General features: G+C 41.0%; 2 protein-coding genes across 2 annotated transcripts in view; one reads left to right on the forward strand and one right to left on the reverse strand.

The window, feature by feature from the left end:
• The window catches only part of LOC311189787 (dermatan-sulfate epimerase-like), a gene marked incomplete at both ends in the record, with an annotated part of 181,581 nt that extends 156,302 nt beyond the window's left edge, over window positions 1-25,279 (reverse strand). Inside the window, 6 exons of the mRNA XM_084261513.1 lie at window positions 14,712-14,793; window positions 18,308-18,387; window positions 19,774-19,880; window positions 21,319-21,390; window positions 23,047-23,138; window positions 25,187-25,279. Coding sequence (XP_084117639.1) covers window positions 14,712-14,793; window positions 18,308-18,387; window positions 19,774-19,880; window positions 21,319-21,390; window positions 23,047-23,138; window positions 25,187-25,279 — 526 coding nt within the window. The remainder of the gene's footprint in view (window positions 1-14,711; window positions 14,794-18,307; window positions 18,388-19,773; window positions 19,881-21,318; window positions 21,391-23,046; window positions 23,139-25,186) is intronic.
• On the forward strand, window positions 1,693-8,944 carry COL10A1 (collagen type X alpha 1 chain; the record flags this gene model as incomplete). The annotated part of the gene is made up of 2 exons (XM_084261403.1): window positions 1,693-1,840; window positions 7,053-8,944. Exons 1-2 carry the CDS (start codon window positions 1,702-1,704, stop codon window positions 8,942-8,944), a joined length of 2,031 nt encoding a protein of 676 aa, XP_084117529.1. The 5' UTR covers window positions 1,693-1,701.
• Window positions 25,280-25,762: the final 483 nt, after the last annotated feature.

Genomic DNA, 25,762 nt, shown 5'->3' on the forward strand with positions numbered 1-25,762 from the left:
AAACCCCCAACAGTAAAACAGCAGTAGTTTAAGTTTACTAAACTGAAATTATTCAGTAGGCTAAACGTGCATTTAGTTGAAGTACAGAGATAATGGCCTTTTGCTTGAAGTAACCTTGAAAGTAGTTAATTGCTGAATAGAGAAAAGATCAAAAAAACTCCATCAGCCCCAAACATGAGCCTGCCCAACACTTGCAAACTGCAGTATGGATTTCAATACATTTGTTACAACTAGATAGAATAATGCTCTCATTGTGAGGTATGCCTGCGTTTTAAGATTCATAATACAGAAGCATTACTTGCAGAATACATCATATATGGTACCTGCAGCACTGAAACAGAAGTCTAGAAACATAATGTGAAGATAATCTCCTACACCAACAGCTGCGTAAAAGTACTCTTCAGGGTCTCACACAACTCCCTTATTAACATATTAATTGATTTTAAATTCTTCTCTTGCATCCCAATTAACAATTAGTCACATAAGCAGTCCCTATAGACTTTAGTGGGGTTACTCTTGAAAGCAACAGCTCAAAGTTCAAAATGTATAGACTTTTCCTTAAAATATTTACAGAGATATCCAAATGAAGCACTTAGAATTATCAACCTTACTTACAAGTTCATGATTTTTTCCAATGCTACCTTTCTCAGTTCTATGAACAGAGGAGCTGTAAAGTTTTAGAAAATGCTAACTATGAGCAATATAATTTCATCAACAATAAGAAATCCAAGGAAAGGAGGGAAAAAAACCAACAAAAAAACCTACTTAACAGGATCTAGGATGAGTGTCCAAAATAGCTTCCCCCACCCCTAAAAACACACATATACACACAGATGATTACTGCTTCCCTATTTGGGAGGAGGAGCTTAAGCTCAGCAGTCACCCAACTAGGGGGGAAAATCGTATAAATACTCAAGGGTGACACTTGAAATCATCAGCTTCTGCTCACTCACCAGTGGCAGAACAACTCCTCAGTAGAGGAGGATTCACTGCTCTACTACACTGTACTGGAGCTCCGCACCGTTGGGGTATGTTACCATTTCATTTCATTCTCTTTGGTTTTGAAGGTAAATTCTACAGGATGCATGTTTTCTGGTTGTGGAGGGGAGGGGGAGGGTAATATTTAAGGGCCAGTTACAGCATCCTTAATGCCACTGGGACTCTTTGAAAGGCTAGAGGTAAGAGTCTGGTTTCAAGCACAGCAACGTGAGATTTTTGCCACTGGTGCTGAAGGAGCCAGGACTTTGTGCTTCATCTGCTATAGCATTAGACAGAGGCAGCAAGGCCGTGGTAGAGGCTCTATGTATTTCCACTGAAAACTTTTCTTCATTTCAAGAGTTTTCATAGGTGCAACACCTGAACTTAACTTTAGGAAACTAGGAAAAACTAGGAAAATAATCCCCGTGTTCTAAAGACAGTGGTTTTAAATTGGCTGCCATCCATTTAAAATGAATCTTTTCCTAAGAGTGAGACCAGTGCCTCTAAGCTATCTATACAAGAGCTCAATCATTCAAAGTGATAGCAATAGTGATTCCCTTTTCCTTAGAGGATTTTTCACAACTACTGGAAAGAGGAAGAAACGAGCACAAAATACCAGTACTTTGAGAAAACTCATTTACTCATGCACAAGAAACAGAAGTGAACAGCTTTTGCTTTAACAACCCTTTTCTCTCCTTTCTAAAGCAGAGTGGGCTTGGAAAGATGCATTTACAGATATCCTTACTGCTGCTGTTTTGTCTGAACATTGTCCACGGTAGCGATGGATATTTTTCTGAACGATACCAGAAACAATCCAGCGTCAAGGGGCCACAGTTTCTACCATTCAATGTAAAGAGTCAAGGTAAGTTTGCTATTTCTTGTTCATAAACTAACACAATTACTCCTTGGGGTTCAATACATGAACACAAGCTCTTTGTTTATACTACTGGTATTAAACTTTCACTGGCAGTTTAAGCCTATTAAGATGTCATCACTGCAGAAAGAAGACTGCACAAAGATGCACACTTGTCACTTTTTTCATTTTTTAATGTTTATTGTAAACAAAAAAGGCATATAGACTAGAAGCAAAACCATTACTACAGATATGAGCTTCAGCAGTGGGAATAATTATGCACACAATCATGTTGTGTTATGTACCACATGGTAATTATCCTCAAATTTCTTGATTCAACACTAGGGTTTCTAACAATAGACCTGTCATCTACAATATTCAGAGAGAACTTTCACATATTCTGTCATGTTACTACTCAAAACAGGCCTTAGGTGTGAATTTAAATATTATAATAAAAAATGTATCAAAGATCTAAGTTTTCATTTCATAAATCAGTCTTATTGTATAGGCAGATTGTACAGGCAGTATATAATTGCAATGCTATACACTGACATTTTATTTCTAGGTATCCTCTCTGTCCTTGTAAGTTGAATAGGTGGCTACACTTAGTGTTTGAAACTGAGTTCTGTTTCATATTTCTATGCTTTAAAAAAAGCCAAAGTATTTTTTTTAAAAGCTTGAAATCAAAACTTGACTTCCTAGGATTTGTTTTTTATTTAATGAATTATCCCCCAAATCAGTAGTCTCTCTCCAAAATTATCATTGCTTAAATGAAGAGAACTGCATCTTCCTTGTAAATATCCCTCACCCCCAGAACAAGACTGTTTTCTTTCAGACATAAACAGGCAATTAAGAACAGCTTTCACTTTTGCCTTATCCCATGTATGTTTAGTTGTAATAGTCAATTTTTTGGGGTAGAAATGAGGAAGCCAAATAAAGGACTCAGAAAATAGGATTTGCAAATGAGCTTCTCTTCACCAGTAAAGGACATTTTAACCTATATATGCATTAGAAAACAGGGAAGAAAACAGGAGAGAATAGTTGCTGTGCAGGACACAGCATCCACATTACCTTCATTTAAGAGGTTTTGCTTCATAATAGCTCTAGTCTGATCCTGTGCACTGGATGAACATCTCCATAAGCAGCATGCACCGAGTACAAAGTTGCAGCTCTGGTTTTACCCCAACCAGCTCCAGCCCATGTGCTCCAAGAACACTCTGCTGTAAAAGCCAGCTGAAAGCAGCATGACTGGGAAACTTATCCCTCAAAATGTTCTTCCAGGCTCTACAAAATACTGTCAGAGTTTCATCCCTTACCTTCAGCACAAGGACATTCTGGAATCCTATCAGCAGTCTCAGATTGAATTTAGGTACCTGTACATCATCAGCTACTCTGAGGACTTACTACCTGGAACTGCCACTGGGTTACAGTGCATTTCCTTCCCCTCACCTTATTAATTTTTCCATAGTGTTTTTCCATGAGTTTATTCATAAAAGTAATATAAATATGTAAATTGTTAAGTGAAGTTCAATATTTACTTGGTTATCCTCTCCCATAGGTCACCTAGTTCTCTTCTCCTTATACTGCTCTGTTTGGGTTTTTTCCTCTTCCTTTTTGCTCATTTCCTGGGAAACCAACAGTAAATTAAAAGCGAGGAAGGAGCAGGGCAGACAGGAAGTTGGGTGCAGGGAAGAAATGCCTTGTCCTGAACTAATTTTTCACTTTATCTACTAAGACAGAAGCTAATGTACATGAAACTTCATATTTAGGATGAGAACAATTATATCAACATATGAGAAGTATAAAATGCTGTATATGTATGCAAGGTAACAAAAAACTATGCAGTAGACCTCAAAAGCAGGAACAGCCTACAGTTTTACAGACGTGGTAGCCCAGACATCCAAAACCTCATGACAAATCTTCAGTTGGGAAAACAGCATTAAAACAGGGGACTGGAAAAACCACTTCTATTCTTTGGTCTGAATAACAAGATCCTGTAGAGGGATTTTAGAAGAGTTTAAGGAGTGCAAACTGTTAGAGATCATAGTTTCTAGTCCAAGATAGTGATGGAAGAATAAAACAGGATACTACAGAACCTCTTCTTACTGTTGTCTAGTGAGTTCTTCTGTACCTAAGTAGTTCAAGTAGCATGTGGCAAGCTTCTCACATAGCTCGCTTTTCCTATTTGGTCACCAAACATTGGCCTATAAATTTAGTTATCAATAATCTTTTTTTTTTTTTATTGTGTACCAGCTTGTCAGCAAACGGGCTGAGACTAAAATTTCAGCCTAGGCCCAGATTGGTGACTCAGGACAACATAGAATAGATGATACAATTTCTTTTAGCAACTAAACCCTTCTAAAGCTTCCTTTAACTTGCTGAAATTGTTTCAACAGTGTTAGAAAGCTTGTTCTTGACAGCTCTCCACTCAGAATATAAATTGCTTTTCTGTATGCAGTTAGTGTTACCATTTTTCAAATATTCCAGGACATAATCTGTAAACCAGTAGATCTTCAGCTTGAAATCTTCTCAGAAGTCTTGGTTGAGAATAATCATTGAGTTAAACCTGACTGCTCAGCAGTGCTTAAATAAGCCATTATTGTGGGTTATGCTAAAGTTTTCATACTTAATACACAAACAGGGTTTGATTGCACTTAGAGAACATAAACCAACTTTGCAACAAGATGTGCATCAAGAGCTATAGGAGAGCAGCCAACCACTACTTCAGTTTTCCTAATAACACTCCTACTTCAGTAATGTTTTCTTCTGTCCTTTCCTCAGAGGATTTAATGGTTGTCGCTAGACAGTACAATTCCCAGACATTTTAGTCTAAAAGCAGCACAGCTTCAAAGAAATAAAGCTTCTCTGTAACAACATGAATACTGACAAAGCCTTTAGCATCTTATGCAAAAAGGCAGCAGACACCACTTTGTGAACCTGGGAATGATATGAAGGTGCATGGTAAAAAAGCAAGCGAGAAGCACTGTGAAGTTAGAGGCTGATGCAATTTGCCACCAAAAAATAAAGAAAAAAAGAAAAAGATCAAGTGCAACTACATGTTTCTTAAATGCAGCTGAGTAACATGTAGTTTGCCTCCTGCAGAATTTAAGCTCCAAATGCATGTGGTAGATCTTTACATAGTTATAGACCTGGCTGGTGTCACTGTTGTCTTCTGCCAAAATACCCACATAAATGCTTGGTTTTGGATCTGATGCAGTTGATGTAAAAACCTATTTGTATCTTTCCCCTAATGCTTTACAAATGAAATAACATTAGCTCAGACTACCTGTTCAGGTATTTGTATTCAGGCTTTGTCTGACGTCTGATGTGGAAAGACAGTTCTAGAAATTCTATCCACAGGTGGAACCTATGGAATAAACTGTGAGTCTTCCAGTCAAGTTAACATGTTTTCTCTGATGGCAGCTCTTCTCTGTGAGAAGATAAAACACGTAACATACAAAGAACATTCACATACCACTTCTGCTGCAGGGCATGTGTGAATTCTGAGAGGCTTAAGACTTTTCCAAATTATTTTATTATATGACTTAATTCTTAACTTGCCATATCTTATGTCACCTATATAACATGAAAACCAACTTGCAGCTATACCTTACTTAATGTAGGAGTTCAGTAGTAACAGATCTAGTATCAGTAAAATATCAAAGACTGCAAAAGACCCATCACTAGTACTTGCAGATTCCACAATCTCCTGTGCAGCTGATTAGGATGTGTGTTTGCAATCTCAGTCTGCCAGTACATCACAGCCACTGCTTTTAAGAACTATATTCCTTGATAGCAGCAGTGAGATAGGAAGGTGTGCAAAACAAGGTGATCTGCTGATTTTATGCACCAGCAAAAAAGAAAGTGATCTCTAAGCTTGGTAGATGGTAACAACTTCCCTGGCAATGTAGGAAGAAGGCATCCTTGCAGATCCAGTATCAAACCAAAATCAAGGGTATTTCATATGCTAAACTCTTTTTAAAATGCTATGTACAAAAATAGTTTTCTTCCTCCATCTCTGTTTTGGCTCATCAAGATTGGAAACAGCAATGTACTATCTAAGAGACAGCAGAACAGTCATTGCATAAACTATTATTCTTCCCTCTCTCCTCCCCTCTGTCCCCCCCTTTGTAAGAGACTGGAATGTAAACTTCAAACTTCAGGTGATCCCACTGTTTATCTTATCAATCTTTTCTAAATAAGCAAACAGAATATGTTGGCATTATAAAAAAAAATGAAAATCCATGTTCTTTCTACATGCTTCAGTTTTTACTTTTAAAACAGCCTCTTAAGTTAACAGTCATCAGAGGTAGGGCATTTTGCTCTATAACGCTGCCAGTTCCTGCAAACTACTGAAACAGTCTCCCAATAGCTATGTTAATCTTGTCTGTAATGTCCTACAAATCAGCATCCTAATTCCAACAGGAAGCTGCAAGCTCCCCCAAATTGCACAGAAAACTAAGCAGTGAGCTTGTTTGTTTATTCCTCTACTTGTGACACTTGGTTAAGTGGCTCCATCTGCTGTTTTAATAACTAAGAAAAGGCAGCATTATTAAAAAATACAACTACCATAGTAAAATGAAACAATGCTGGAATTCTGACTGCAGCAAGATGAATTACCAGTTTTCACCCTGCCACTGTGCAGAATTTTTATGACAAGCAAATTATCTTTAAGACAGTATTTGAAAAAATAACATTCATTTAATTAAAAAAAACTAAACCAAACCACTGCCACAGTCATGGACCACTTCTGGAAGCATGAGGGGGAAAGAACAATAATCTCACTACTTCAATGTAGCACCAAGTAGTTTTAGAAAAGCAGCTACACCTGCACGGGAAGCTTCCTCTGGTTTTGTTCATCATCAAGATGCAAGTCTGATAGCTTGCTAAATCAGTTGTTTTTTTTCCCTTCCTTAATAATTTGCATCTACTTGCACAGCATCTTTTAAGCTCTCTAATGAACATAAATGCATTGAAGCAAAAAAAAAAAAAAAAAAAGAGAGAAATTCTAGAGGCCTTGTAGCTTACAACACAACACATCTGTAGTTGTCAACTATTCATTTAAGAGCTTTGAGACACTTTTGTTCTGAATGTCAGGTTCTCAGTGATGAAACACAGTATTAGTAATTCAGCTTCTAAGAGGTTCAAATCAAGTTAAGCCTTCATACATTTCCACACCATGCTGCAAGCCTGGCTGACCTGATTTTCCTCTCCCTCACAGGTGTGCAGATAAGGGGTGAACAAGGACCCCCTGGACCCCCAGGCCCCATTGGACCAAGAGGACAACCAGGTCCTGCAGGAAAGCCAGGGTTTGGAAGTCCTGGTCCCCAGGGCCCCCCTGGTCCCCCTGGACCACCTGGATTCTCTGCGGTTGGAAAGCCAGGCATGCCAGGTCTACCAGGAAAGCCAGGAGACAGAGGACTAAATGGTGAGAAAGGAGAAGCTGGGCCTGTTGGGCTCCCAGGCGCAAGAGGGCCACAAGGACCCCCCGGCACTCCCGGCCCCGCAGGACTGTCTGTCCCTGGCAAGCCAGGACCACAAGGCCCTCCAGGAGCTCAAGGGCCAAGGGGCCTTCCCGGTGAGAAGGGAGAGCCAGGTATCCCTGGCATAAATGGACAAAAGGGAGAAAATGGATTTGGTGTTCCAGGCCGCCCAGGTAACAGGGGTCTTCCAGGCCCACAGGGGCCCCGGGGTCTCCCCGGTCCTGCTGGGGTGGGGAAGCCTGGTGAAAATGGTCTTCCAGGTCAGCCAGGTCAGAAAGGTGACAGAGGTTTACCAGGTGCACCTGGAATGGCTGGAGTCCCAGGTCCCCAGGGTCCCACAGGAGAACCTGGAGAAGCCGGTGTTGGCAGGCCTGGGCCAATGGGACCGCCAGGAGCAGCAGGCCTCCCCGGAGCCAAGGGACACCCTGGACCCGCAGGCTTGCCTGGACCCCCAGGTCTTCCAGGATTTGGAAAGCCAGGATTGCCAGGGATGAAGGGACACAGAGGGCCTGAAGGTCCTACTGGCCTTCCAGGACCTAAAGGAGACCAAGGCCCAGCTGGTGTGCCAGGAGAATCAGGGCCTGCTGGGCCACCAGGGAACATGGGCCCTCAAGGACTCAAAGGCTTGCCTGGTGAGAATGGCCTACCCGGGCCCAAAGGCGACATGGGCCCTGTAGGCCCCCCAGGATTTCCAGGGGCCAAGGGTGAACGAGGTCTACCAGGATTAGAGGGAAAACCAGGATACCCAGGTGAGCAGGGCCTTGCTGGTCCTAAGGGACACCCAGGTTTCCCAGGCCCAAAAGGTGACACTGGCCATGCTGGGCTACCCGGCTTGCCTGGTCCAATGGGCCCACAAGGAATTAAGGGAGTGCCAGGAATCAATGGCGAGCCAGGCCCCAGAGGGCCTTCAGGGATACCTGGGATCAGAGGCCCCATTGGCCCCCCTGGCCTGCCAGGAGCCCCTGGTGCAAAAGGCGAGCCAGGAGCACCAGGACTGCCAGGCCCAGCAGGTATTTCTACAAAAGGCTTGACTGGACCCATGGGACCACCTGGACCCCCCGGGCCTAAAGGGAACAATGGAGAGCCTGGCTTGCCAGGCCCCCCAGGTCCTCCTGGTCCTCCTGGCCAAGCTGTAATCCCACAGATGCCCGAAAGCTACGTGAAAGCAGGAGAGTCTCGGGAGCTATCAGGAGGGTCTTACATGAAAGGAGTAAACCAAGCTCTTACAGGGATGCCAGTGTCTGCTTTCAGTGTCATTCTCTCAAAAGCCTACCCTGGGGCAACAGTCCCCATCAAATTTGATAAAATCCTGTACAACAGGCAGCAACACTATGACCCCAGAACAGGAATCTTCACCTGCAGGATCCCTGGACTGTACTATTTCTCCTACCACGTACACGCAAAAGGAACAAATGTTTGGGTTGCACTCTACAAAAACGGTTCCCCGCTCATGTACACTTATGATGAGTACCAGAAAGGATACCTTGATCAGGCTTCTGGCAGTGCTGTCATCGATCTCATGGAGAATGATCAAGTATGGCTCCAGCTGCCCAATTCAGAATCTAATGGTCTCTATTCTTCTGACTACGTTCACTCTTCTTTCTCAGGTTTCCTATTTGCTCATAGCTAAGAACACCCCACTCACGCTGTCCTCACGTTCCCTCCTTCACACCATTTTAACAGGGTGCTGATCTGATTCATCACTAGCAGGTCATGCAACTTCGATTTTGCCACAGAAATGGAAGAGGAAATGAAAAGGTTTAAGAGATTGGTTCAAACCTAGTAGAATAATATTCTATGTTCTTAGAGAATTGTCATATGAAATTTATTTCAAATGATGATCAATTGTCTAAGTGAATACAACATTAAAATGTTATGAATTAATATAATACACCAGTCTTTTTTTCTTTTTTTTAAATAAAGGAAAATCGGAATTTCTAATTATGACACATCAAGTAGCCATCCCAGGACTCTTGACCATACTTTACTATACTTGAATTAACTGAAGGTATTATTCAAAATAAAACAGGTCTCAGCTACAGAATGGTCCTCACAACAGACACACTTCAGTAACATTAGTCTGCTGTTAGCTTCATCTTTAAGCTATCAAACAGGAGTGAAGAAAACACAACTCTCATACAGTACATACAATGTCACAATCTTAACTTAGTTCCACTTTTCTTAGTCATGAATAACTTTCTTGCAGAAATGTAAATATACAAATTACTACTACCTGTTGCTTAAGATCTAAAACTTTCAGATAGCAAAAACAACCATATTTGAAGCCTAGAAATCCGCTCAGCTTTCTTTGATGCACATTTTATCATCTACAGCAAACTAATTCAATAGTTTTAAAGTTGCTAACGTTCTGTAAAACCACAGAGTACACTAAGGCAACTATCACCAAATCCAGAAGAGTGTATCTTTTCAAGCATGCAGACACCTGGAAAACACAACAGCTTTTACCACCACTGTTTTTCCCTAAACAGTTCATGCTTTGATAATACAATACTTTTGGGGATATATTTTACTTAAATTTTAAATGTATCAGATGACAGTAATCAGTCAGTAGACATAATCATATTTACCACACCTACATGCATTCATGTCTCACAAATACTGATCTACTATAGCACCATGAAAAGTTAATGGTATCAAGTAAGCTACCATAATAAAAATCAGTGCTTATGCTTAGAAAACCATAAGAGTTTGATCAGGTATTTCTTACAATGAGTTACCATTCACATACTTTAAAAGTCATATACATCAAAACCTTATCAACACTTTTAACAATTAGTTTTAGCTTATTTTTTAAAGAGTTTTTAATCACTTGAAATAAAAGTACATAGATTCATGTGTAAAAGTTTTGTGATACCGTCATTTCTTCATGAAAGCAGAGCCTGAGGCTCATTGTATCACATACATTTGAAATCAGCAGTTTCCCAAGTACTTGGAATTAATTAAAAAAAAAGTGAGGATACCTTTAAGTTGATCCATCATTAGCAAAATTAAATAATATTATGGAAACTGTAAAGAACTACAGAATTGGGGTTTTTTGTCCTTTTATTAAATGCTTCTGGATAAGGAAGTTCGTAGCTTTGGCTATACATTATACTATATAGTAAGTGCTTAAGTAGCGAGTGTAACAAGATCAGCTCATTTCAGTAGCCAAGTAGACGTAGGCAAGCAAATCAGTACTACAGTTATAAATGTTGCACACAAATGTTTGTATGGAAGTAATACAGGGGGCTGTAACACAATTAACAGGCAGCAATCCTGCCATACCTTTCTTTCAAGCCCAGGCAAAACTCAAAAAGACACTTGAGTCTGTATTGTCCATCCCTACTTTTTTTACTTTCCTGGTTTATGCCAAATATTCATTACAGATCTCCTAAGAATTATCTTTTTTATTTTTCTTTCCCTACAAATGTTTTCCTGTGCAGTCACGTGCAGTAGTTCAGCAGAACTTTCCATGTGCCAACCAACCAAACTGACCCTTTGGTTTCAGAAACTGAGTACTGGAGCTGGAAAATACTGCTCAGGAGCTGTAAAGTTTCTGGTTAATTGCTTTAACATCTGAAAAGTATGCCAATGCACATGTTTAAAATTGCTGGAGAACTTTGGTGCTCAGCAGTACATTACTGTCCTGTGACCCTAATTAAGTCATCTCTGCACAAGGAACCAAGCCCAGTCAGTATCCTTAAAAGCACGGTTCACCAATTCTTACCATCCACCCACTTTACATCAGGTTCTGTCCTTTAACATTTTGTGCCTCAAATTAACACATAGGACTTCACATACACCTACAGCTTAGTACATCAGGCCTGTCTTTTTGAAGGCTCTTCATAACTGTTCAGACATAAAGCCATTAAGAAAGCATCTCCTAACATCAAAAAGGTTGAGATTACTCAACAAACAGCAGCACAAGCACAACTTCTAACTTGATTTTCGCTTTAGATTCCCAGTTTAGAGGGAACCTTGAGAAGGTCTGCAAGATTTTAAATACTTTGAGTGACAAATTTCTCTGATGCATCCTTGAAACCTGAGGGCAGATCCCATCAAGCCTTTTTATGGGCAACTTATGTAGTAGTCTCTGCTGCCATATTAGCTGCGATCTTTTTACTTCCAAAATTGAAACATAATCTTATGAACTGATTGAAAATATGACAAATATATGATTTTTCACTACATAACCACAAGCGTTATGTTTTTGAGAATTGTCAGGAAAATGCTAGGGAAAGGCAATTGTGGAAGACAGAAAAAAAACAGTCTAAGAAAAGACATTTTACAAAATTTTGCTTTAAGAAGTTATATCAGGCAACTTCCTCCTACAAAAACTATTTTTCCATCCAAAAATCACCAAATTTGAATTTTTTTACGTGTAAATACTTCTATAGTACTTCAAGTCCTCATTACCCCTTAAAAGATGAAAGTTTGTTTCTATAACATGTTGTGGACCTTTGTCTACATACTTATACAGTATAAGATGTATTGCCATGTCATTTCTTTTAAAATTGCTCGTTACTAATTAATATAGACTATAAACAATGTGAAATACATACAAACTAATGTCAGTCACCTTAAAGCTGCAAAATATTCCAGTAGTAAGTTAAAGATTTACAAAAAGGATTACTCAAGACATTTAATGCTCAACTCGGACATCAACTGCAGAGAGCATTCTTGTAGGTAAGAAAACACCTTTTTGAAAGTACAAATGTGTTCAAAGCTTTCTGACATCATGGTTTTCTGATAGCATTGTTTAATAAACCCCCCCCCAAATAGATTCCCACTCAAAGAGCTAAATAACACAAGACTATTTGGAGCCCCTCTTGACTGTCCCTCCACAAGTCTCAGTTCTTCACTTCTTTACAAGGAGAACAGTAGGTTAATACCCTTCGACAAGTTGAGTCAGGACAATCCTGGCTATGCGAAAGAGCCATCCAAAAAAAATATCAAAGGGCAATTATCTAAGGCAATTGCCATAGCTAAGACAATGAAAAGCAAAATCCACCAGACACCTGATTATGATCAAAGAAATCATGTGAAATAAAAGAGAAGGGGCATAAGAAACAAGGGCATACTGACAGCAAACCAAAGTGACTTGCAAACACTTGGAAATTTAAAAAAATAAAGCAGCAGCCAGTCGTTCTGCTCCAACACTGACAATGGCACTACTAAGACAGCATTTCAACTTGGGAACTTCACGTCTCCTCTACTGACCACTTAGCGAGTCTGCTTTAGAAATTTTACCTTGACTAATTGTTAAGGAGCACTGCTTTTCTCTGAAGGGTTAAACCCTCTCCAAGGCATGGAAGGCATGGAGTTAAATCAAAAGGCTGTGGTTTTCAGGCCCAGCTCTGGGCTAAGACAGGCAGTGGGGCTTCCTGCTATGTAGACTTTGGGTGGGAGCCAGGTTTAGGAGGTTCCTCAAGAACTTATGCTAAGCTTGCAGCTGAGGAAAAGAAACATCTCTTCGGCACAAACTTGTGACAGAAGAGTAGTACCATTACTCTCATTTCACAGAGGGACCTGACGCAAAAAAAGATGCTCCATGTGAACATCACAAGTAAGTGATATGGGAAGAAATTCTCTAGTACTTCTGCCTGTTCAGTGCTTTATCCACTGGACCACATTGTTAAAAGCAAAATAAGATCACTACGAAGCCTTTCAAAGTGATGTGAGACACAGCATAGTACCTTCATAACATCTCAATAGTGCCTACAATCTGCATTGTTGTACTTCTGATTTTACAGTGCTTCATCCAAAGCAATTAATGCTTACCAGGCACAATGTTTTCTTATACTTTTAATGCTGTTGTGCATGCACCTTAACTTTTATAACAGAGATTAGGGTGTATTAAATTAAGTGCCAATTCTGGTAACAGAAAGGATTAAGTCATATCACACAGCTGTTTGTATGCAAATTCCAGGCTTACATACATGGTTAAATACTGGGTAGATACATATATGCATAAATGTACATATGTGCACACAGGCAGGCACTCTAATAAAACAGAGCTATTATTTCTGATTTCAAAGATCAGACTTTAACTTCTATTTCATCTAATTCATCTCCAAAGAACACTTTTTAAAGCTACTTCTTTTTGCCACTGCGTGATCCATACCTTTTAAAACAAAGATCTTTCATGATTTGAAAAGAACCAAGCAAAACACACCCACAAAAAACCCACCCCAAACCATCAAAAAAACCTACATGAATTTAAAAGAAAAAAAATTACAGTTCAGTTGATTAGGATTGGTATCAGCAGAAAACAAAGGTCATCAGGTACAATGTTCCTATCGTTTCAGGTACGAATGAGTTCGTAGAACAACTCTTAATGACCAATCACACTCTAAGCTCCAATGGAAAGACAGTAGCAACAACAAATGAAAACACTTTAGGAATATCTCACTGTCTGTTTCAACGTGCATCTTAGTATCAACTTTTATTTTTGTTTGGAACCTGAGAAAATTCTTTTTGAAAGGAATGCAGGAAGTAGCACAGCTCTAGTGAAAAAAAACAGGTAAGTCTTAAGAAGCTCCAAACTAGGCCTGTGCCTAACGTTGCATTAACAGAGGTAATTCTCAGAAAATACTATCAGCAAAAATATACAGAATTATGAACTGATCTGCATATGATCTTTAAAAGACCCCCAGCAAACAAAGCCCAACCACAGTTAAAAATCATTTAGTCATCTCACATGTGCACACGAAGTCTTATTCTCAACTTACTATTTTATACACCAAATAGAAGCTTGGAAGGTTAAAAGTCTGATGGAGGAAAAGCCTTTTTAGCAGAAGGCTAAAAGATGTTTTCCAACTCAAACTTATAGTATTAGAAGGTTGGCTTGGGTGGTGGCAGGTTATTAAAAAAAAAAAAAGTCACCTGCAACTTCTAATAAATTAATAGCAAAATAAAAGGTTAAAAATTAGGAAAACAATCTCTCCACCACTGTGTCAATACTACATGAGGAATTCTATCAGAACTAGACAGCTAAAGAAAATTATTACATATTTACTATTTTTTTCCTTTCCCCCCCCACCAGTGCATTTCTAATTTTATTTAGGAGTGCAACATCACAAGGAACAAAATCAAAGTAGTTCAAGGATGTATACATTACCATACTAATCAATGAATCATGGTAAGAAACCATTCTTCCTCTAAATTCAGTGAAGCAGCTCATCACAAGTGTTATTAAAAATAGCAAAACAGTTCTAGCTAAACTACATAGAAATAGATGGATAAGGATAAACACATGTCTACTATACAACTACTTGTAAGCTTGAAATGTAGGAGCTGTGTTGAATAACCTACAGTGTACTTGCACATATATTTGCTCTGGCAAGCACATGGAGCATTTTCATCTAGCATAGCAAGTTTTCAGTGAATTTACTTACCTTTAAAAGCTGATATTTTATAATTGTGCTGGATAGCAGCCACCATGTCCTTCCAGAAGTCATATTTTTTCTGGCCATCGTGCTGTAAATGTCAAAAGGAACCTTAGTCATGACATCGAGGATCACTTATTTCGAGCTTTCTTATCAAAACAATGACATGAATTCCATTAATAACTAAATTATTTTGAAAATGGAGCAAACCAGCCTCAGGCAGTAGGATTCGGGAGATCAGTACTCAGTTTGGCTGTGAACTTTGGGTCACTGCTCCCAAGTTAGCTCCCTGCTTCAGAAAGATATGGTGGGGTGGGAGGAAGAAAGGGAAAGGAGAAAGGAATCATGTCTGCGAGGAGCTCTAAAACATTACAGCGAAAGAGGGCATTAGATAACCTACTGGATAAGTCATCCCACTGACACTTGGGAAAAACAAGTCCCTAGAACTGCAAATATTGTACTTAATTAGAGGTTTGATATTATCTACAGCCTGGTGCTTCTATCACCTTCCACCTTCAGAACCAGCAAAACCTTTTGCTATAATTTAGAAGTAGTGCCCTCCTAGCAACAACTGCACCCTGAACACCATATGAAGCACTCATACAGAAGCCAAGCTGGGTGGCACCGTGTTACATCAACCTCTGAAAGCTGCCAAACCCCAGCTCTAGCAGAAGGGCAGGGAAAGGTGATGCGTACTTTGTGAACAGTCTCTCACCATTCCTAGAAAGTCTCCCAAGCACAGAAGAGCTCCACCTGACCTCAACAACCCTTTCTGCATCTCAGGGAGAAGAAAAGCTCCTCAACCAGCTGAGCCCCACAGCGTTCTCACACTCCACCAACTTCAGGAGCACCGAATTAAACACAGATGCAATTACAGAGCCAGCCAGTGTCACAGAACACAGGATTATCTACAGAGCCTGTAAGAGGTGTCCAGAATTACAAGCTACTGGCAGCAGCACAGCAGGTGGCTTAGTCTGGGTGTTTTCCACAACCCCAGTAGGATAAATTTCAATGCAACTGTTAATAGATTTCATGGTGTTTCCTTCTGTGGTCCAAGCACTATTCTGATATCCAAATAATGACCCATTTTGTAAGCATGAAGCATTTTCTAGAGAGGGAAACATTCAGAAACTGAAAAAAAAAAAGAGCCAAACCAAACAACCACCCACCCCTTAACATCACCAACAAAAAAAACCCATGTAGTTTACGCGTATTCAAGTAAACTGCTATTTCAGGACTAATCCTCTGCCATGGAGGCTTCCAGAAAGAAGAACAGCCTGCCCTTAATTTCACATCCAGCAAGTCACACAAGGCCTTTTGTGCATGGTTGACAAGCACTGCGGCAGTCTGCTTATCAGCCACCAGCTCTGTATTTTAAGAGCAGGAATTGAACTTTCTAAAGCAAACTGCCACAGAAATACAGAAAGGAACAAACAGCAAGACACAGTTTCACGTGTGTCAGACTTCACTTAGGTGCTAACTGAGGTCATTGCTCAAAGCCATGTTCAGGAGAGGCTGGGGAGCATCTATCTGTCTCGTGGCGATGGCACTAGCCTACACTAGCACTAACCTTGAGTCAGGTTGAATTGCTCCTTAGTTTGGGGGTTTGGCTTTGAAAATCAGTTCAATGAGTTAACATTTCCTGAGTGTTGTTTTGAGGCCAGAGGGATGCTAGTTGAAAAGTGGGTACAGTTCATTCAAAACATTTGACCTCAGAGAAGACTAAAATAACTGTCGAACCAATTCCTTGCAAATCTACAGCCCTTGGGTATGAGATGTGCAAGAGAACAGACCAATGTCCAGAAAGCAGAGAGAAAACTGTGCATGCCCATGCAGTCCACCGTGACTTTGGTGTCATTATCAGATGTGATTTCATTAGCTGAACTATCAGACAAAGCTGTATCTCTTCAATATCAAGATACCAAACACCAAGAAGCTCCTCTGCTTTGTCTGAAATTATGTGTTTTTCCCATGGATACAAAAAGGGCAGATTCAGTTCTAACAGAGTAGAGCAGCCCAGAATTCAACCCATGTCAAAACCCATTCTGAATCCAAACCTAGCAATTCTCTCATTTATTTCCAGTAGAAAGCTTTCCTGATGCTAGAGTATTTTTCTAGAAATGTTAACAAAACAGTCCTTACTAAACAGGCTCCCAGAACAGGAATTAGAACCCTCTATCTCCCTTCAGGAATGTGGGGGAAGAAATCATGATTACAAGCATAAGTGCATGGAGAGGCTGACCACCTCCTGCCTTGCATCCATCTCATCTGGCTGATGCTAATCTTTCAGACAACTCCTCTACCCCTCCCTACTGAAACTGAGCCAACATCATGTAAAATATTCAAGAACTGCTAGCTGATAAAGAGGGTGCATGACCCACTTCCAGTAACTCTGGAGAAACAGCACAAGTTTAATTCTCTCTGAAGACAGCACTGACTCAGAGTCAGTATTCCAGCTTGGAAACTAGAAACTGAACATGCAACTTATTACACACATGCTATGACATGCTTTGTCCCCCCGTAAGTAGGTGATCTGTGCCAAGTCTACGCTCAATATAAAGTAATGCAATGTGAACGTCACATCTGAGAGATGGTTCTAAGCTGTGAACAGTAGAGGAAGGACATTAATCCTTTAAAAGTCTTACAGCACACCTGTGCTGAGCATTTCCCAGTAAGCTTGCTTTAGCTAACTCTTCATGAAGCACTTGGACTTAGGTAGCAATCTACTCAGCATGCTATTTTAGCATGGAGGCTAAAGCCTCAAGTCAGCTGATATCCAAAGGGATTCCAGATACCCGTCTCTCAGCTCTGAATTTCACTCTGCAGGCAAAGTTTGGTATCTGTAATTTTCAGCCCTGTAGCACTTCAGTATCTTTAGCCAGAAGATGACATCAGTATTTTTTTGATACCGATATACTTACTGTATGAGAAGAGCCCTCTCCTACCCCCAGCTGCACACAATTAGATTCAAGCTTTCTTAAACATAACCAGACCATTTAACTTCAAACACAAAACTTAGCACATTCTATCTGCCTAAAAAGCACTGAAAAAGGTTAAAGCAATTATATTTTCCACGTTGAGAATGTACCTTGTTGTTTAGTAAAGAAAAAAAAGACACTATTCTAGAGGTGTGTTTATGTCTGTGTACATATTCAAGAAGTTTAAGACAATCACAAGTTTAAAAAAGGATGGAATTAAGTTTTCAACTCATTAACACCCTGCAAATTGGCAAACCGTGTTATTCAAAAGACCAACATTAGATTTAATTCAAGTATCATCAAGTATAATTAACGGAGATTTAAAGAACTATATTCAGCATATCATGGAGTAAACCTAAGAAAACAGCGTGTTTCCATTCGTATCCTAGTTATTTGTGCCCTCTGGTGGAAGTACATTTATTTTGAACATGCCATGTACATGTAGCTCACAATTAGCTTCAGAGACAATTCTGATAGCCTAAATCCAACATGAAAAATTCCAAACAAGAAAAAAGCTAAAGACCTTAATGCTGTTCAATACACTATTTAATACATTATTAAATGCATGCAGGTGTGGTGGAAGAGAAAGATAATGTAATACATCGTTTCAAACAAACCAATTCTTACCTGATCTAAGCTGTCCACAACCCTTGCACACAAGAGAGCTCCTGGCAGGTCAAAATAATTATCATACAAATAGTATTTAGCTGGGAAAAAAAAAACAACACTACGTTTTAAATCCATATTGTATGCTCTAATAAAAAAATACCCCCCCACACACATATTTAAATAATAGTATAAACTATTTGGATTTTACTGGTAATAAGCACTATCTGCTTCCCAGTCTTTGTTATCTTTTATTCCCACTTCTGATTCTCATAATTGGCAACTGAAAGTAGTTCTCCTATTTCAAGGCAGTGAGATTTTAAAAATTCACTTTAAGGTTCTAAAATTTCAGGTGGAAGAGATGGGGGAAGATCCATGAGCCTTAAGAGTTAGGACAGTATCACTCAACTCTTCCAAAATACCTATTTGCCTAGCAGTGGAAACACAGAGAAAGAGTTTGAGAAGTTGTTGCAGAAACATTTGGACAGGTCTTACACATAGTCTTCTCCTTCGTGCACACACATGCTGTAGACAGTGCCTTAGCCCAAGGGGAAGTATGCCCACATTATCATGTGAACCCTGGTTCTATCAAAACAGAACAAAATCAGGAGGGTGCAAACGTACTCCTAGACCAAGGTCATGATCCAAAACTCTTTCCTAGGAGTGAAATGACTTAACCAATGATTTTATTTTTTTCATTCATGATCTTGTCTGTGCTGTCTGTTAGGTATGTTAAGGTACAAGTCAGCAACATGGGGATTAACATTCACAAGAAAGACCAAGTGCACTTTTCAGTGAGTAAGAAAGGCACGTTTGCTGTATGACCAAAGGAAACCTTTCTCTTCCACCTTGTTTCAAATGAATACCTGCCATTTAGAATAAGCATCACTAACAAGTTTACACCAGCAAAACCTCATGGAAGGTATCTCCATTACATAGGGCAACATAACTTAACTGAGCATGTTACGTGTGTTACTCATGATTGACAAGATGAAAGTAAAACAGAAAGGAAGCACAGAGCATCTAGTAAGAATGCAAACAGTGCCTTCAAAGTCACTCCCATCTTAAAACCAAGGCAAACTTTTCTTTCCTGACCTGCTCTGTTCTTTGCACCTGCACCTAGGCCTCTTGTAACAGCACTGATGGTAACGAGTCAACAATTAAAAAACATTCAGGTTACCAGATATGTCCTAAATGAGACAGGTGGGTAATCTCAGCCTACTTAATCAACGAACAAAGCACTCATCTCTGTAGCTAAAACATAACTAGACATAACTAGCTTATTTGTCTCATCAATGGTGACCTAAATTTAAGATGAACTCTAGTATTAGAAATTGAAAAAAACCCACCCCAATCTCCCCAAAACCCGTATCTAATCCCAGTAATTCTCAGCTCAAATATTCTTAAATACATGTGGGTAAGAACTAATAGTACAAGGCACTAAAGGGGCAGAAGAAGAGGACATGCTAAGGTAAGGACATGCTAACCTGAGCGGGAAACCATTCCACTGACTGTATTAAAATGCTTCCACTCCCTCCTTCCATATGTCTCCAGGACCTCTTCGGATGTCATGCTCTTTGTACCATGGCTTGCCCTATTTGATGCATTAAGTTGTTTGCATTTAGAAAGAAAAAGAAAAGAAAAAGGTTGAAAACAGGCAAACTACTCCTAGTGCAGAGTAATGCATTACAACTGAGTACTGAGGTTCATGCATGTTGATCAGAAGTAACTAACTTGGAAGCTTCCCAGGACCTCAGCTTTTGTCATACAGCTTACAGTCCTTGATAAAAGCCCTACTAAACAGAGGTTTGGTCGGCTGGGGGTTCAGCTACGGTGCCTCACCTGCTAACACAGTCACTCTATGTTGCTCGAACGTTCTCAATTGTGTGAGGACGCTCACTATACTTGAACTACCAATATACACTGCACAATAAAACACAGCACAGAAAGCCTATACATCATTCTGAGGCCTGGGAACATTCAGAGAGGGATAGGGCAGAACTATGGAAAAGTGCTAGTGGGTAATACAGAAGTATGTACAAGCCTTTTTAGGAATCAAAATCAACTAGCTTGACCATCAAATTGGGCCTCAAAACAATGCACAGACTCCAGTTTGAAGCAAACACAGGCAGTGCTGGGAGAAATAATCCTGAACCACTTTTCCCTTTACTGTGCTACACCCTCTAGTCTTGAATTCTGCATTTAGTACTCCCTCCAAAATTCATGGCAAATTAATTTTGGGACACACAGCAGAGATTCACAGGTATTTCTTCTTTTATTACAATAAAACCCGATTTTCCCTAGCATCTGCAAGCTCCTTCTCCCACATGTATGATAGGAAAAAAAAAAAAGAAAAAAGAAAAAACATATAATCTATCCTGAGTGCTAAATTACACAGATTTTCATTTTGGAAAAAAATAAAGGGGGAAATGGGACTGGGACTGACAGTCCCATGAAATATATTTACTTTGCAGATTTGTGATTCAAAATAGAAGTCTTCTACATTTAATAATAAAAAAGGAGGGAAAGAGGAAATAATGATGCACTGAAATGATGACTGAAAGCAAAATACAGATTTAAAGAGGAGAAAAGTGAGAATTTTGAAGGCAAACGTCATCTTCTGTGTTTAATTTACCTTGGGCTATTGAAATTATACGTCGTAAGTCTGCAGAATTTTGAACGTGTATAGTACAAAGCTAACAGTGCCCTCCTCATTAGCAGTGACTATGAGTCAGGTTAATAACAATTTAAAGAAAAAACTTACCCTGAATCTTAGCAGAACTGGACAAAGAGTAGATTGGTAGCCAGTGAAAAAGTTAATTTATTGTCAAGATCAAGTACGCACTCAGAGACTTACATGGGATATTCTTTACTAGCAGCTATCCTGGAAATACTATGAAAAAACTGTATGTGTGACATTAAGAGAAACTGATCACCAGATTACCAAAAAGCATTTACACTTTTACATCTAATAAATGAATATTGGCTGAAATTAGTATTGTTTAACGATATAAACTTATTGTCAATATTACCTTAAAACTGTTCCATCTTCTGCAAGTTTCAGGAAGTTTCCTTCTTCAATGTCCAACACCAAGCCTTTACAACTAAGAACAGTTTTATTTTAAAAAAGAAACAAACAATTGATGCTTTCAGAGGAATACCCTGCTATAGGTCACAATAGTGAAACGCAGTGACAGAAGGTATACAATGATTCTACACAAAAGCAGGAAAATCACAACCCTTCCAATAGTTCCATGTTTGAACAGTGCTGTATATATGCAAATACATATTACTACAATGAGGACTGGATTTCACTTACATAGCAAATTCCTACTAAATAAATCCAGTTCCATTGTTCAGTGAGTTCAGTGACTATTCATATAGGTAAATTGGAGGATTAAGGTCCAAACATATATTAAAGAAAGCCACTTCTGTTAAGAAAATAGGGTTTTTTCTTGGTGGCAACTCCCCTACTTATTATTGCTAAACTGATAACACCAGTTATTAAGGGAGAGAGGAGTAGAACATCATTCTACACAAGGCAACAGAACATCCAAGGAACACGTGAAGCAGAAGCAAGGCAGTGCCAGCAAGGTAAAGAGCTGACAGCATAGGACGGGCATCTAACAGGAGTTTCTAACTCTCCCAGTAAATTGCTTCCTTACAGATATTTGAATATATGTTTGCTTAGGTCGTTTAAAAACTAATTAATAGTTCAGCGGTGAGAATAATAATGAATAAAAAAAATACTAAAAAAGTAGTGCCACCTTCATCCTCTGTTATAAGGTACCCCACGGAAAGAAGATATGCCACAAAGGCAGCAAGCACACCCCAGCCTTTCACAAAAGACCTCTGGGTGAGGAGCACTGACATGCTGACCACCAGTGCATGGGCCTGCAGGTCCATGCTAATGAATCCCCAGCTCTGATAAGGGACCATGGCCAAGATATCTGGATCTTAACAAATTATTTTATCCATCAGATGAAAATATGAGAAATACAGGGACATGCTTGTCACACAAAAGTAGAAATCAATCTGCTTGTAAACTGTCCAGTCAAACACTGAGTTGTAAAAACAACTGATAAAAACTGTTCCCACAGTAACACATGCATTACTTAACCCTTTGTCCTGTGTTTCTCCTAAAAGAATTAGTGGCTATGTGGCCTTTCAAGCCCCCACCCCCCTGGCCTAGATAACAACCTATAAAAATTGGAAAGTCAGAGATTCATGTTCAAGTTCCTGCTCAGAGACCGCTGATCTCAGAGCAGCTTTTTCCATCACAGCTTTGTGCATGATGTGCCATCCAAGGGCGACCTCCTGGCCTGTCAACTTTCCTCAGGTCCTCAGAAGGCTGTCGGGATTGTTCTGTCTTACACAAACAAAACCACATTTACAAAGATAAAAACTACTAAATTCTGATGGTTACTGGACTTACCAGTTGAATCTAATTAGAAGACAAAAAAAGGGATATAAACTAAGAGTGTAAGTCAAACTAAAAGGCTTGTGTCTAGATAGTTAGAAGCACTGACAAAGCAAGATCAGATTATCAGTTCTCTCTTCAACTTTGGTATGACATCAGAAGGATCGCACAACAAATACCAGTTTGAACAAGTATTTGAAACTGTAACTTTGGATTTATCATCACGCTTGACAATCCTAACAACAACTACCTAATAAGAGAAGCTGTTTGCCAGGCTTTGTAGAAATTACAGCATAAAGGAAGTTATGAAGAAAGTTTCTGTTATTTTCAGTGTACTCACCAGAAGTCTAAGCTGTCGGGAGCTAGAGTCAGCAGGTCTTTGTCATAACCCTTCTCCGTTACCAGATACTGGGCAAAACTATCATATATTAACTACAAATTAGAAAAAAGAAAAAAAAAAGAAAAAACATTAATATATTAGGATGAAAGATACTGCTGCTTCCTTGGAAAGTGGCAAGATGTCAGAGTTAGTGACTCCTAAGCAAAAGCAAACCAGGGACCCAGGGGTGCTGTCCCAATGCCTCCACTACTGGGAAATTGTGCCTGAGGGTGTTTCTTTCACAGCCAGGAAACAGCTCAGGACGGTCACACAACAGTTCTGGGGCAATGTGTCCAGTATAACCATGTTTATGGCATTCTACCTTACTGGTACCATACTTCCAGGCTGTTGGGAAACCAAGATGGTAAGTATCTAATACTACATTATTATTCTCCTTTCCCCAATTTATTTTTATTATTTTTTTTATTCTGTCACAGTTACCAACACTCAACAAGCAGCTTCTGAGCCAACAAAGAATTACCCTTCGGGAACATTTTAAAAGTATCTGAAGGAACATATTTTGAAGGCAACAGACAACTATAAAGTAAATTGTTACTATTTATAGGTTCAGAAAAAACACTGCTAAAGCTTGATACATCAGTCAATGATTTATTATTATAATGTGCTGGTAAAGCTGTACAAGATGATCTAGTTAGATGCTGTCATATCCTTGAACACCATATAAAATAGTAATTCCTCCCTTTTTCTCATGTTTTTTTTCATTAAAACAGTTCCCTGGCCTTTTACTTTCTTAATTAACTGCTCTAGGAATGAATAGGAGTAACATCCAAGAAAGACGAACACGGAGGCCAACCCTGAAAGATGCACTAAGTGCACCTTCTGCTGTGCGTATCAGCATTTTAATGCATTTCTTATTTCCAGTAAAGAGGCATGCAATGGGCATGGTCAGGCTGTCTCCCCTGAGAGAAGATGAAGAGTGAACTAAGTTTAGTAAATGGGGTTTTATATATTTATTTTGTTGTTTGTTTGTTAAAAAACAGCAACACACAACTCCTCTGGTTATCAACTGCCTCACGTCTGCCTTCATCAGACAAAATTCTTATCAGGAGGAAGGGGCCTGTGCAAGATGCAGCGTGCGTGGCATACCACAAAGAACAGGGAAGGTGAGCCTGGAGCTGGTTTCCAGCAGAAACCCCAGAGCACGTGTGTTTTATCACTTGCTACAGTTGAACCTTCTTTCTTACAAAGAGGTCCCTCCACAGAAAGTCACCCACAGCCCAAGAAAGCAAGTATGCAACACAGGACATGCAAAACCACACCTGCCCATAAGTGAGAGATCTCATAAACGTTTGTTTCTATACCCAAGTTCTGAAGCGTCCTGCAATTAGCCAGGAGTTCTGGGCAGTGCAAAACCTACTGCAGGTGAATGGAGGCGAAGAAAAGGGGAGAGGGGGACACACCACTAGCATCCACGACAGGAGACAGCACGGTGGCAAAGCCCCGACATCACCAAAGAAGGACGAGTCAATGAGAGGTTTTCAGGGAGTTTAAGGTGTGCCAGGCGGATAAAAGGACACAGCAGCAAGGGCGGGAAGGCACGGACAATAGTCCCTCTCGTCTATTGGGGCAGCAGGGCTAAGCCTGAGATGCTCGGCGCCCTTATGCCCGGCGTTTCATTTCAAGCACCACAAAGTTTGCAAGGTCGCCTGTCGAAAGTGCTGCGGGCTTCCAGCCGCCTGCAGCATCGCTAGCTTCGGCGGGGGCGGGGGGGAAGGCGGTCCTCCACCTTTTCCTCGGCACCGCTACGCTTGGGAAGGCTCTCAAGAAGCGCGGGGTTCAAGGGGAAAAAGACATGGCTGTCCCCTTTGCTCGGGCAGAGGCCTGCTGAGGACGCGGACAGCGAGACGTGCACTTGGGCTTCTCTCTTCAGGTCTCCCTAGAAGCAGCCGTGCCGGCTCGCTGCCCCGCCGAGGGGTGCTGCCCGTGCAGAGGGGGTCCCGCCTCCCCGCTCCCCGGCACTTTCTCTTTCGCTTGGGCAGGTGGCGGCGGGCGGCGCAGAGCCGGGGGAGCCCAGCCCGGCCCCGCCGCTGCCAGGCCGTGCCGCGCCGAGCCAAGACGCGCCGCACCGGCCCGCACTCACCCGTGCGCTCTGCGGGAGGTGGTACCGGCAGAGCGTGTGGTCCAGGTCGAAGCCCATCACGTCACAGTCGGCCAAGGAAAAGTGCTGCTGCATTGCCGAGCCGCCGCGGGGAGGGAGGAGGAGGAGGACGAGGAGGAGAAGGAGGAGGAGGAGGAAGGGGCGCGGGCGGTGCTTCCTGCGGGGCAGGGCGGAGCGGCCGGAGTCCCCCCGCCCTCGCTCCGCCCCGCGGGGGGCCGCCCTCACCTGCGCGGGGTCGGGGATGGGCAGGGGCCGGTCACGGAGCTCGGCCCGAGTACATCTCTCCCCGCCGAAAAGGGCCGGCTTGGAGCCGAAACGCCCGGCCGTAGACTCGGAGCTCGGGAAGGCGAGAGCTAAGGCCTGTGGCCGGGGGCGTGTTTAAGCGCTCGGGTTTGAAAGGCGCGTTTCCCGCCGAGGCTTTTGTGAGCTTGGGAACACGGGTGGAAGCGGCGGGGCCTGGCTCAGGCTCAGGCTCAGGCTCAGGCTCAGGCTCAGGCTCAGGCTCAGGCTCAGGCTCAGGCTCAGGCTCGTCAGAGCGTCTGTGTGTTCCTCACAAGC

The sequence above is a fragment of the Gallinula chloropus genome (genome assembly GCF_964237585.1).
Source record: "Gallinula chloropus genome assembly, chromosome: 3".
In the NCBI taxonomy this organism is placed as follows: Eukaryota; Metazoa; Chordata; class Aves; order Gruiformes; family Rallidae; genus Gallinula; species Gallinula chloropus.